The sequence below is a fragment of the Octodon degus genome, unplaced genomic scaffold (genome assembly GCF_000260255.1).
Source record: "Octodon degus isolate 3935 unplaced genomic scaffold, OctDeg1.0 scaffold00018, whole genome shotgun sequence".
Classification (NCBI taxonomy): domain Eukaryota; kingdom Metazoa; phylum Chordata; class Mammalia; order Rodentia; family Octodontidae; genus Octodon; species Octodon degus.
The window spans coordinates 17304493-17317850 of record NW_004524594.1 but is presented as its reverse complement, the minus strand read 5'-3'; the positions used below and the strand labels follow the sequence as shown (position 1 = coordinate 17317850).

Genomic DNA, 13358 nt, shown 5'->3' with positions numbered 1-13358 from the left:
GGGCGGCGTCCCCTCCCTTTCCCTCCGCCCGCTCCGCCCCCGGCTGAAGGTCAGCCGCGCTTTGTTCGCGCCGCGGCCTCCTCGACGCCCTTCGGCGCGCACGTGGACCTGGACGCCGCGCCTTCCGCCGCGCTGAGCGCTCGAACCCGACGAACGGGACGGTGGGTCCTGTGCTGACGCCTCGTGAGCCCCCGCGGCGCGACGGGTGACGGTGGGCTTCTGCTTCGAAAGTCGGGGTGGCTGAGAGAGAGAGAGAGAGAGAGAGAGAGAGAGAGAGAGAGAGAGTGAGAGTGTAGCCCTCAGTGCAGCGAGAGCGCGGAGTCCCGCCGGCTCCCGGGACGAAGGACTTGGATTGAGGGGTCTTGGAGTGATGACCTGGGGGGATTTAAGTATCCAGGCAAGGTGGGCCTCAAGCTAATTGTACTGTGAAAACCCGCTCTCACAGAGATGGAAGAATTTAGCGGTCCGCACTTGTGATGGGTGGGAAAGCCCCTGCGCTTCTCGCAGTTCAGGGGGTTGGAGTCCCGTGTGTGTGTGTTTTTGCCGATAGAGCTTCTTGGTTATTTCCCTGATCCCTCCCTTCTTTCCTGAAGGCTTTTTTGTTGATCTGAGCAGAGCATTGCCTGGTCATGATAAGACTTTCTACCGACCACGGTTCTGGATCTGAGCCTGATGAGGTGTTGACAGACCATGCTTGATATCTGCTAACACAGATTCCAGCGTTAGACTCTTACGGCTCTGTGTGTCTGATCTTCTGAGGGAGTCTTTGCAGCTTCCTGAGCATCGCTGCTTTCTTTACCTTTCAAACCGAATTCTCTGTATTCCTTATAAAAACAAGCCTGTGGTAATTGTCTTACATTAAAAATGCCCAAGTATGGAGATTAAGTAGTTGGCCTTAAAAAAGTTAAGTACAATATTTTTTAAGTTACTTTTCCTGCAGTAGTAACTATACTTCTGAATGACTAACTGCTTCCTACACACCAGGGGCTCCTCTAAGCTCTCTGCATGTATTAACTCATTTCATATAATAACCCATACAATTTAAGTAGAGCACCCTTACCTGAAACGCTTGGAACCAAACATGTTTCAGATTTTAGGTTTTCAAACTTTGAAATATTTACCAAATGAGTTACCTTAATCTGGAAATTCAAAATATCACAAACATGCAGTGTTCAAAAAATTACAAATTTTACAGTGTTTTATGGTTTTGGGGGCCGACCAGATACCTCAATGGACTAAGCACCTGCTTAGGCAAGTGCAGGGACCATGGTTCAATCCTCAACACCACAATGCTGTGCTGGCTCTGCCCCCAGGTGTGCTGAGCAGGCCACTGAGATTACCAGTGGGGAGGCTGAAAACTAGAGGATTGGGGCTGGTGAGATGGCTCAGTGGTCTAAAGCACCTACTTAGAACAGGCTAAGCTCAAGCAAAGCACAGAGACCTCGGTTCAATCCCCCAGCACCACATGCCGGCCCGCCCGCCCCCTGGTGGGCTGAGCTGGCCACACACTAAATAAATAAATATTTTTTAAAAAAAAAACAAAAAACTAGAGGATTACTATGAGTCCGAGCTGTGTAGTGAGACCCAATGCCAAATACATTTTTTAAAAAAAGAAAATATTTTTGGAATAGGGATTCCCAACTTGTACTGCTTGCCATTTCACTGCTAGGGAAACTAAAGGCCCTTTGGTGTTGAGTATGAGTTATCCAAGGCAGCAGGGTTGGGATTAAAACTCTTACAGTTTTAATTTTGTCCAGATTTTGAGCTTATTTGTAGAGAATTCAAAGTTTCAATGGGCTAGGTGTTGTAGCCTGTAATCCCAGCACTTAGGGGGCTGAGGCAGGACATTCTCCCTGTTGAGTTCAAGGCCATCATGAACTATATAGCGTAGACCCTGTTTCAAAGAAGAAAAAGATTTTATTTGGAAATAATGTTATCTTTACTGAACTGAGCCTAAGTAAACTTTTACTTTTTACAATTTATTCATTCATTTAGTACAAGATCTCACTACACATAGACTAATAGTGATCCTCTTGTCTCAGCCTCCCAAGCACTGGGATTACAGGCATGCACCACCATGCCTGGCTTCAGGGTCAGTATGGCATGTGCTATCTGGGATCGAACTTGTGTCCTTGCACTTGCCAGGCAGGTGCTTAGACCACCAAGATATCTCCCCAGCCTGCGCTTTTGTTTTTGAGGACTTGAGTTGGATTATATTTTATAATTCCCTTATCCCAAAGAATGTTAGGTGTTCCCTATGATTTCATGCATCATTTAAACATTTTACTTCCGTCTTAGATGTTACATATGGTTTGCAATCATTTTTTCCTGATCAGCATTACTGATTTGTAAGGTCTGCTGTTTGTACCATTTTTAGATTTTATTTTATTAGTTTGGATCCTGTACTGTTGTTTCAAAGTGAACTTGAGTAGTTATTGAAGGAGTTTGTTGAATTCTTTGCAGTAGCCAATTTTATCATTTGTGGATTACCTGATAAGCTTGATCACTTGAGGACTTTGTCTTCAGAACACACATGATATAATGCCTTTGTGAATGGCCATTTAGATAATCAGACTTAACCTGTGGAATTTTGATTTTTTTTTGAAATCTTTATTTGGTACAGAGTCTACACAGCATGAACTCAGTAGTCCTCCTTTCTCAGTCTGCCTAGCACTGGGATTATAGGCGTGTACCACCATGTCAGTTTTGGTGGCCAGCATGGCACACCTGGGGTTCCTGGGCCAGCACAGCATGCAGTACCTGGAATCAAACATGGGTTGCCAGGCAGGTGCTTAGACCACCAAGTTGTCTCCCCATCACCTACCTGTGGAATTTGGAAATAAAAATTTTTCTACATGGGGACTCCTAAATTGCACAGGGTAAGTTTAAACTGTAATCCACCTGCCTCAGGCTCCCAGAATGCTGAGATTCAGGTACCTGCAACCACATATGACTAGAATTACTTAATTTTTAGAGGTGCTTTTCTTTTGGTGTGTGCAGTTAAAACCTGTTTTTGGTAAATTCCACCGTTCTGAAAATTTTGCCAGAAAACCTAAAATTTGAGGGGAGAAGGAAATCTCTTGGGCTCTAAGACTCATTTAAAATCCTAAGGCCTAAGGGCCATCAGCTACATGAGATATGGTGGAAGAATGCTGCTGGGATCCAGTCCTTTCAGTGATGGCCTATACCAGTATAATAAGCCAGCATCAGTGAGCTTGTTGAGTTAGTCCAGGCTTGTTGGCCAAGGAGCACTTTTTTGTTTAAAAGGAAGTTGGTGCCTCCTTGTAAACCCAGAAAATCCAGAGGCTGAGGCAGGAGGATAGCAAGTTCTTTTTTTTTTTTTTTTTTTTGAGGATAGCAAGTTCAAATCCTGCCTGGGCAGTTTAGCCAGATCCTTCCTGTCTCAAAATGAAAAGGCCATCTAGGTTAGTCTGTCATAGTGGCTCATGTTTGTACTTCCAGCACTCTGGAAGACTAAGAAGAAGGTTGTAAACTCAAGCCCAGTCTAGGCAAATTAGACCTCATTTCAGAATTTGAAAAGGGCTGGAAATGTCCTGTAGCTCAGTGTTAGTGCCCTGGGTTCAGTCTGTAGTACCACAAAAAGAAACAAGCACTGTAGTTTAGGCATCCAGAATAAGAGACATTATAGTTTGACCCTTCTACCTCTTTGGGGATAGGAAGTAGCTGACGCAAAATTTCAGGAAACCAGTCTCTTCCACCCTTACCTTACCATGCATGGTACTGCTGATTAGCAAATTCAAGCCTCCCTGAACTTGAATGGTGATATTTATCTTTGAGCATATCTAGTTAGATGCTAGGGTAGTGGTTTGTGTTTGACCTTTTTAGGAAATGTTTGTGATACAGATTTGTTTTTATCTAGTAGTCATTGGTTTTTCCATCCTTTCTATTAAAGAGGAAACCCATTGGTTTGTTGTTGAATTTTAAATTTCGTATTTAATTAAAGGGATATTTAATAAAGAGGTTTTTTTAGTATAAAAACTACAAAAGGTGGCTTCGTGAACTTTACCCTTTGATCTTGACTGCTCGCTATGTAGTCCTAAATTTCCTCTTAGTCTGTTAAGTATACTGTCAGCTCTATTTTATTTTTTTTAAGGCAGGATCTTTGTAGCTCAGGGTAGCTTTGAACTCACTGTGTAGCTCAGGCTGGCCTCAAACTTGTGGCAATCCTTCTGTCTCAACTTCCTGAGTGCTGGGATTACAGGTATGTGCCACCACACCCAGCGCTCCATCAGCTCTTAAAACTAATGTGCTTCCATCCTGTGTCTAGGGGAAAAGCTTGTTCAAAAATAAGGTGAGATGATTTCTGTTTAGTAGTTTATAGCAGACAAGATGGGCTTTGCACTTCATGTACAGAGTATAACCTACAATAGTACTCCTTTACGCAGTTATTACAGAGTAGTCAGTGTTTTGTATCTGCTTATTTACTCATTCATGCGTTCACTCACTCATGAGCCTTGTCTGTGTGGAACACAATTCTAGGTACTGTGGGTGTCTACTAATTGAACAGACAAAAGGCCTTGATCTTGCTGCTGCTGTGGGAAGCAGAAAAACAAGTTAGATAGTGGAAGTTACTTTGGCAAAAAAAAAAAAAAAAATAGAGAAGAGTGAGGTTTTGAGTGAGTACTTGTAATTTGAAATGGGGTGGAGAAGGAAGTATTTTCATGACAAAGTAACAAGATCTTTACTGAATTTTAAAAACTTTCAGATGTCTATGTCTAGTCATATGTTGAGTGGGACTGGCCTTAAACTAACTATGTAGCTGAGGTTGGCTTCTCTTGCCTCAGCCTCCCAGGTGCTGGTATTACAGGCATGTAGAGCATTTCCACTTATTTATACCTTGTAAAGACATTGAAGACCTTTGAGGTAATGCATTTGCCACCATGTCCAGCTTCCAGATTCCTTTTAAAAGTGGGCAGCCTTCCTGACAAGGCCTGAGACTGTCTTCATAAAACTGACATTAAACTTGGCATTTCAACATTTAAAACCAATAGATAATTTGTTTTTCTCAAACTTGCAAATTTCATAGTTCTTTGTAATTTTCTTTTCTTTTTTTGAAGTACTGGGAATTGAACTCATGATCTTGTGCTTGCCAGGCAGACACTTACACAGCTAAGCTATCTCCCCTGCCAATGCTTTGTAACTTTCTATTTAAACAGTGTTAGGGATTGCTAAACAAAGGTAAATAATCTGTGGTGATGAAATTTGATTCTGTTTTGTTTATAATGTGTCGCCACTCTGTTTTTCCTCATATGAAGCAGTGGCTGCATAGAAGTAATAGGTAGAATAGCCAGTATGTGCATTGCGATCAAGAAGTCGAGGCTGGATGTGTTTTGTGTGCCAGGCACTTGGTTGCCTTCATAGCAGTTCACTTGGATGCCACTTGTAGTTTATACACAAAGGACCTGCAGTGCAGAAGGGTGTAGAAAGTTGGGGAGGCAGAAGTTCAAACCCGCATCAAAATCAGATTATTCATGATGCATGTTTTGTCCTGGAGATTCAGTTCTGGTTGATTTGTTTCCTTTTTAGTCTTCAAAAATATTTACCTTTCCGTTGTTTAAATTCATTTTGTTTTTCTCTTATCTTATTTAGCACATCTTTTCTTATTTAGCACATCATTCTCGTTGTGGTTGTGATCGTGGTGTCATATGTGCTTTTACTTAACTGTCTTGTCATTAAGTCATAAAATGTAATGTTAAGCAGCACGGGTCATCGCACAGATGAATAATGAAGTGAATAGTAGAAGAGTCTGGAAGTTAGAGTAGGTGCCATTACATGGAAAGGTGAATGTTTGGCCTGTGTCTAGAGATATGGCGTTTGTGCCCTCAGAATACCTCCTGTGCGGGAACTGTTACACATTCTGTGGCTGCATAGTGAACAGGATAGAGAGGGAAAGAAAGTTTTCACTCATGTATGCATTTGTTTATTTTGGTACTAGGGATTTAACCCCTGGTTCTGGCATTAAGCTACATTCCCAGACAGGACTTGAATTTGTGGTCTTTCTCAGCTTCTGAAGAGTGCTGGGATTATAGAGTACAGCACCATGCCTGGCTGGCTGGATGCCCTCCCTCCCCTCCCCACCCTTTCCTCCCCTCTTTTCTCCTCCCCTCCCCTTTATCATCATCATTCATTCTCTCTCTCTCTCTCTCTCTCTCTCTCTCTCTCTCCCCCTCCTCTCTCTCTCTCACTCCTCCTCCTCCCTCCCTTTCCCTCCCTCCCTTCTCTGTCTCTCTCCTCTCTCTGTCTCCCTGCTCTCCTCTCTCTTTCACTCTCACTGTCACTCACTCATTCATTTTTTAAGTTTTAAGACAGATTCTTGCTAAGTTTCTTGGGCTGGCCTTGAATTCATTGGCCTTCTGATTATCCAGGAGTGCAGGTGCATACCACCATACCCGGCTTCGTTCTTTTTAGACACTGAACTTCTCAGGACTGTAATCACACAGCAGGATTCTAACCCTGACTGAGCTGGTAGCAGAATTTTTGATTGAGCAGGTAGAAGCAGCTACGGATGATGTGGTTAGTGGCAGTATAGAGATGATCTGGATTTGCACCCCAGTTCCACATCTTGCTAACAATGTTACCTTGGACTAGAATTCTCAGCTTCCTCACTTCTAAATGGAAAATGATCCTTCCTTGGTTGAGCTGATGGTAGTATAGAATATCAGCTAGGAAGTATTGGAAATTAAGCTGTGACCTTATTGGTAGCATTGATTAGTTGGTGAAAATGAGTGTTTATTAAACAGGCAATATTTAGTGGCAGGATAATGTGATCCTTTTAGGGATCAGTGTGTGTAGGTTAGGGAAGGTGCAATTAGATGTAATGTTAGGCAGTGGAGAGCTTTAATTTTATTGCCAAAGTGTAGGAGTTACCAGTGTGAAACCAGTTTGGCAGTGTGTATGAGGATCTGTTCATACACTTTGACCATACAATGCTACCATGGCATTCTAACTGTTACCATATAAATTAAAGAATTAACTGGGGGAATGGAAAGCCTTATTAAACTAAGATATTCAGAGACTATTTCCAAAAGTTTGTCATAGAAACTCTCACCTCAGTATTCCCAAATGGTAAATTCTGTGTTCACTCTTAGGATTTTGTCATCAAATGTAGTCATTATAAAGATCTACCCATCTCACCACATGCACTTATTTTTTAATTTTTTGTGTTTTTGAAACAGGGTCTTGCTACATAGCTTGGACTCATAGTGATCCTCTTGTCTCAGCCTCCCCAGTGCTGGGATTATAGGCATGTGCCACCACACCTGGTTTTGGAGTTGGCATGGCTTGTTCAGGAACTGGGGCTGGCACAGCATGTGGTATTAGGGATCAAACTTGCAACCTTGTGCTTGCCAGGCAGGGGCTTAGACTGCTGAACTGTCTCCCCAGCCCCACCACTTGCATTTGCAATGGGAGAAAAAAAGCACATTATCGACTTAGGAACCCAGGATTGTAGCTGACATGACAGGAGGAATATGAGTTGCAAATAGAGTGGTGAGGTGGGCAGGCTAGAGAGTACAGGAATTTGGATCCTGTGTAGAATGAATTTGGACTCTGCAGAAAGTGAGGTGGACTTTTGAAGGGTTTTTAGTATTTATTTTATGTATGTAGTACAGGGTCCTACTACACAGATCGAACTCATAGTGATCCTCCTGTTTTCAGCCTTCCAAGTGCTGGGATTACAGGCATGCACCACTGTGCCCAGTCTGTATCTGCCTAAGCAGGCGCTTTAATCCGCTGAGCTATCTGGCTGGCCTGGGTTTTTATTTTTTAAACAAATGGGAATTTGTTTACAATTGGAGTTTTCTTTTTTGTTTGTGTGTTTTTTGGGGATTTTTTTTTTTTTTTTGAGGGAGGTTTGTTTTGTTTTGTGGTACGGAGAATTGAACTCAGGACCTTGCACTTGCCAGGCAGGTGCTTATTCTACTGAACTATCTCCCTGGCCTTACAATTTAGAGGGTTTTAAAAACCTCACTGTGATGGTTTTAGGTTTGGCTGCTATGGTGGTGGTATGGGTGTGGCCAGCTATGGTAGGGTTTGTTGCCCTTTTTTGTTTCTTTAAATTGTTTTATGAAAACAACAATATAATATTTCTGTAGTATTGCATATTTTAAATTTTTTTTTTTTTTATTTATTTGAGAGAGAGAGAGAGAGAGAGAGATGTGTGTGTGGCCAGCTCAGCCCACCAGGGGGCGGGGCTGGCTGGCATGTGGTGCTGGGGGATTGAACCGCGGTCCCCGATGCTTTGCTAAGCTTGTTCTAAGTAGGTGCTTTAGACCACTGAGCCATCTCACCAGCCCCAGTATTGCATATTTTAAAACAGCAAAACTGACAGAAACAAAAATATACTTGAGTTGAATACACTTGAGTTAAATACAGGATGATTATAGGTTACATTTTTGTTGTCATCATCCTCATGGTGTATTTTGTAGGGTGGGCAGGGTCTTGCTGTACAGTGCAGTCTGGCTGCAAACTCTTGATACTTCTGTTTTAGCCTCCTGAGTGCTAGGTGTGCAGGTGTGTACTACCACACCCAACTCATGGATCATAAATTCTGATTGGAGTTATTTTTCGCAAATACAAGTTTCTTGTTCTGTATTTCCCTAAAGCTTTGTGGGTGACTGGTTTGGGTATCACTTAGATCCCTGGGAATGAAACAGTAGTCAGGTTTCAGCTGGAGCAGCAGTCTTCAGAAAAGCATAAGTATGTCTCGTGCGTAAGTATGAAGAACTTCATAACCCACCTCAGATTCATTGTTCATAGAAGGCCCTGTTAAGCCGTGTATCAGGTGTCAGCATGAATACATTGAGATGAGGGCTTTAAATTTGGTGTTGTCAAGTTGTTTCATTAAGAAAGCGCTAAGAACCTAATTAAATAACTGATAGATTTTTTTTAAAAAGCACCCCAGAGCCCATCTTTACTATTCATTTATAGAAAGTTGCCTAATTCCACCACCAGAGATAATCATTTTTAAAATGTCTTATAAAAGGAGGGTCATACTGAGTATACATAATTTTTAACAGTAGTATATCTTCAGCATAGAGGTAATAAAAGATAAAAAAATGAGTAGATGAAAGTAGACTATCACCCTGTGGCTTAGTTTGAGAGATAATTAGAGAGCAATAAACAGTGACTGCTGTGAGTTGCTCTCAAATAACTGGGCTAGCATTACTAAATGTTCTGTTGATAAATTTAAGATAGAGGTAAAGCAAATTAGAATTGTTGGTTATTGTGAAATCTGATCATTTTAGGGCCAAGAAGAGAAATTTTATGAGTAAAATTTTTCTCATAATGGTACAAGTCATAGACATTGTATTAAGTGGTGATAATTGTGTATACAAGTAACATCAGGCAAGACATTGCATGTTTCCATCACCCAAGAAAGCTCCATCCTAGTGTATTTCCATCCTCCACATGGTCATTGTTCATGAATGTATCTACCAAAAAAAATAATAATAATAATAATTCCCCATATCTCCAGGTTGTAGCTTCACCTCCCACCTCCCTAGGGAAAGAAAATAGAAACAATACAGAATTTCACTAATCAAAAACCATTCTGAGTAAGGTATATTGAAGAAATAAGTAGTGTCCACTTATACCTTTGCCTTTGTCTTTGACATTTTATAATAATACTTTTAGGGAAATTTAGGGAAATACAGAACAAGAAACTTGTATTTGTTTCAGTAGTATGTATTATTTTGGAGATGTTTTTGTTTGTGAATATAATTGCAACTGTTTTTTAATTTGTAGGGGATAAAAGCATTCAGATGGCAGATAACAGGTAAGCCAAAGTGAATTTTGTATTGGCATTTAAAAATGTAGTTGGTTTAAAAAAAATAGTTGGTGAGCATGAGCCGGGCTATATTTCAGTAAACTTTAGAATCAAAATTAAGTGCATTGGCCAGGCCTAGGGCAGGTGCCAATAATGCCAGCACATAGAGGCTGAGACTAAGAATTGCTGAGTTCAAGGCCAGCCTGGGCTGCATAGTGAATTGAAGGCTAGTCTGCCATGTAGCAAGACTATCTCAATGCATTCGAGGTATAGCTAATACCCATTTTGTGTATAAATATCTGAGTTGGTAAAGAAGTTGCTTCTGCTTCATTCAAGGTGAATGTTATGCTTGCAGACTTTATGTGGGAAACAGTCGTTTTGCTCTCCAGGTTTTAGCTCCACCTCCCTCCTCCCCAGGAAAAGTCACATAAGTAACTTGATGTAGCCATGAGTGGGCAAGGGGAAGATCTTTTTGTGAGTTGTTCAGGGTCAGTGTTGGCTGTTCATTTTCTTCGATGTTTAGTTTTCATAAGGAAGGTATGTCAGCACTTTCCTCATGAAAACTCTTCTCAGACCTGCTTTCATGGAGCTCCATTGTATTTGGAGACTGTATGACTGATTTTCAGAGGGCTATGGGCACTTTGGGCTTTGCTTGATCACCTGATCATATGGTGTCATGTTGGTTGGTTTGGTTTAAGGGCTCAGAGAAGATATTTGAAGAAAGAGATTGTAGAAGTAAGGACAAGGAATCTTTGGCAAGTATTGCAAACAGAACCATCAGAGCAGCCTATGTGTTGGGCTGAAAAGGGGGTGCAGAGTTGTTAAAAAAAATAGAAACAATACAGAATTTCAGTAATCAAAAACCATTCTAAGTAAGGTATATTGAAGAAATAAGTAGTGTTCACTTACACCTTTGCCTTTGTCTGAAATTTTATAATAATACTTTTAAACTCTTAGTTTTTCAGATGGGGTTCCTGCAGATTCTGTGGAAGCTGCTAAAAATGCAAGTAACACAGGTCAGTTTTCTGAATGTGAAACAGCAGTTGGAGAGTTTGCATACAGGTTAGGGAGTCTGCTCTCTGGGATATTTATAGTAATAAATCAATAAGTCATTTTGGTCCTTCAAAGAGTTAAGGATGAAAATCTGTATCCCAATTTAAAAATGTTTTTGTGATACCTGTATTAGTCACCTCACATAACTGAGACAAAATCACTGACATACACAGCTAAGAAACAAACTAAGAAAAGTTTGTTTTGCTCGTGTTTTTAGAGGTTTCAGTTCAGGGTTGACTGGCTCCAAGATAGAAACAGCATGGCAGAGGAAAAGAGCTTGCTTCATGACAACTAGGAAGCAGACATGAGGGAACGAGCCAGGGAAAATGTGTACCCTTCCAAAGCACGAGGCCCCACCTCCTGATGGTGGTCCATCCAGTCACCTTCCTGGGTGTCTCCTAATAAAGTTGGCAGTCAAGATTGACCGTCACAATAGGAAATTCAGATTCTATATGAAATGAGGACATAGTGCACCTCCTTGTATCTAGCCTCTCTCGGCTTGGGCGTTAAAACACATGAGTAGTTTTGATCTGTGCCTGTAATGTTCTTTCCTGTTTGTTTTAATGCAAATCCCAGATACATTATTGTATCCATAAATGTATAAGTGAGATGTTTTTCCTTGTTAAGAAATCTATATTTCTTGAGGGCCAGCCAAATAGCTCAGCGGATTAAAGCGCCTGCTTAGGGATGAAGGGGCTTTGATCCTGGGCCTGCTGTGCTGGCCCCATCCACTCGGGGGGTGGGGGGGGGCATGCTGAGATGGGTGTGGTGACGCGCACCTGTAATCCCAGCTCTTGGGAGGCTGTAAACAGGCAGATCACTATGAGTCCGATCTAGAAGTGAGACCCTGAACACCCTGTAGACCCTTCACTAAAATATGAAAATAAAAAAAAAGAAATCTATATTTCTGTATCTCCCCAACTATCTGAAAGAAAACAAATTGTATATATGTCCTTTTCCCCTAAAACAGTGTAAATCTCCTAAAAAGTAAAATGAATACTTGAAAATTCAATGTCGTCAGCACAACCAAGAACCTTAACCTTGATATTATTATCTAATGTTCATATTTCTCTGGTTTTCTCAGCAACTATGTTTTCATCCCGCACACAAATCTGAGACCTATTCAATGACCATGCATTGTGCTTAGTTACATCTCTTTGTTCTAGCCTCATAGTCCCATTTTTACTTGTACTCGGGGCCAGTTTCCTAGAATGTCTACAGTCTGGTTTTGTCTGCGCGTTTCCTTGTGATGGTACAGTATGGTACACCAGGAGGCATGTGGTGTCAGGTTGTCCCTTTACTAGGGACTCTGAGATTGACAACTTAGTTAAGATGGTGCTTGTCAGACTTTTACCTTAAAAGCACTCTTTTGGGCAGGTATGACTATCCCCCCCTTTACTTCTTCAATGAGCATCAATATTAATTGATACTCTTCCAAATTCAGTAATGTTATTGGTTACAAAAGAGTGCCTTTCCAGTTCCACCATTCTGTTACACGTCACTGATGAAGAGCACACCTTCCCCTCATTAGTGTCTCTGGGCCTGTGGGTTACTTCATTCAGTGTATCAGTTGTGTGTCCAGGTGTCCAGTTTGGGCAGCTGAGGTCCCTTCAGACTGGTCTCGTAAGTCCTTATCTCAGTCAGGTTTTAGATTCCTCTAGCTTTGGAGCAGTGTGATGTTTCATTTCACCTTGAACTCTCCTAGCCTTATACCCAGTATCCACTACCTGTCCAAAAGCCCTTCTGCTTTTGGTAAAGAATAATAACTACAGGGCTGGGGAGATAGCCCAGTGGCCTAAGCACCTGCCTCACAAGTGCAAGGACCTGAGTTTGATCCCCAGTACCACATACCGTACCAGACCTGAAACCTGGCTTGGTGGCGCATGCCTGTAATCTTAGTGTTGGGGAGGCAGAGAAAGGAGGATCACTATGAGTCTGAACTGTGTAGCAAGACCCTGGATCAAAATAATAACAAAAAAGAATAATACACAACAAAAGATGCTTAAAGTATATCACAAAATGTCAAAAAAAAAAATAATAATAACTGCAAACTAGAGTATAGATGCTAACTCATTTTTTTTTTTCTGGACAGAACCAAAAATGTGCTTGTATATATATGCAGTAATTAACATATATATTATATGTAGTTTCATATATGCATTGATGTACACTGTTTCGTGTTAGTGGTTGTATTCAAATGGAGTGCTTATTTGGTATTTGGCTTACCCACATCATACCAGAGCTCCCAAATATTACTGCCTCTTGACTTAAGGGAAGGGCTGTATGTTTGAGTTTCTGTATTGTGTCATTGCAAGAGAAGGTGTTTGACAACCACTTAAGAATCTGCTATGAGGGGCTGGAGAGATGGCTCAGTGGTCTAAAGCACCTATTTGAAACAAGCTTGCCAAAGCACAGGGACCGCGGTTCGATCCCCAGCACCACATGCCAGGCAGACCCGCCCCCAGGTGGGCTGAGCTGGCCACACACACACACACAATAAATAAATGTAATAAATAAA

At 41.5% G+C, this 13358-nt stretch overlaps 1 protein-coding gene across 4 annotated transcripts in view; it reads left to right on the top strand.

Annotated features, from left to right (window-relative positions):
• Nap1l4 (nucleosome assembly protein 1 like 4) overlaps positions 1 to 13358 on the top strand; it is a 43808-nt gene that overhangs the window by 346 nt on the left and 30104 nt on the right. For 2 of the 4 annotated variants that reach the window (XM_004627093.2, XM_004627092.3), the window contains exons 2-3: positions 9766 to 9796; positions 10745 to 10803. In XM_004627093.2, coding sequence (XP_004627150.1) covers positions 9783 to 9796; positions 10745 to 10803 — 73 coding nt within the window. In that variant the 5' untranslated portion in view covers positions 9766 to 9782. Of the gene's footprint in view, positions 1 to 24; positions 212 to 9765; positions 9797 to 10744; positions 10804 to 13358 lie in introns of those variants that run through there. The other 2 variants (XM_023710481.1, XM_023710480.1) reach the window with 2 other exon arrangements.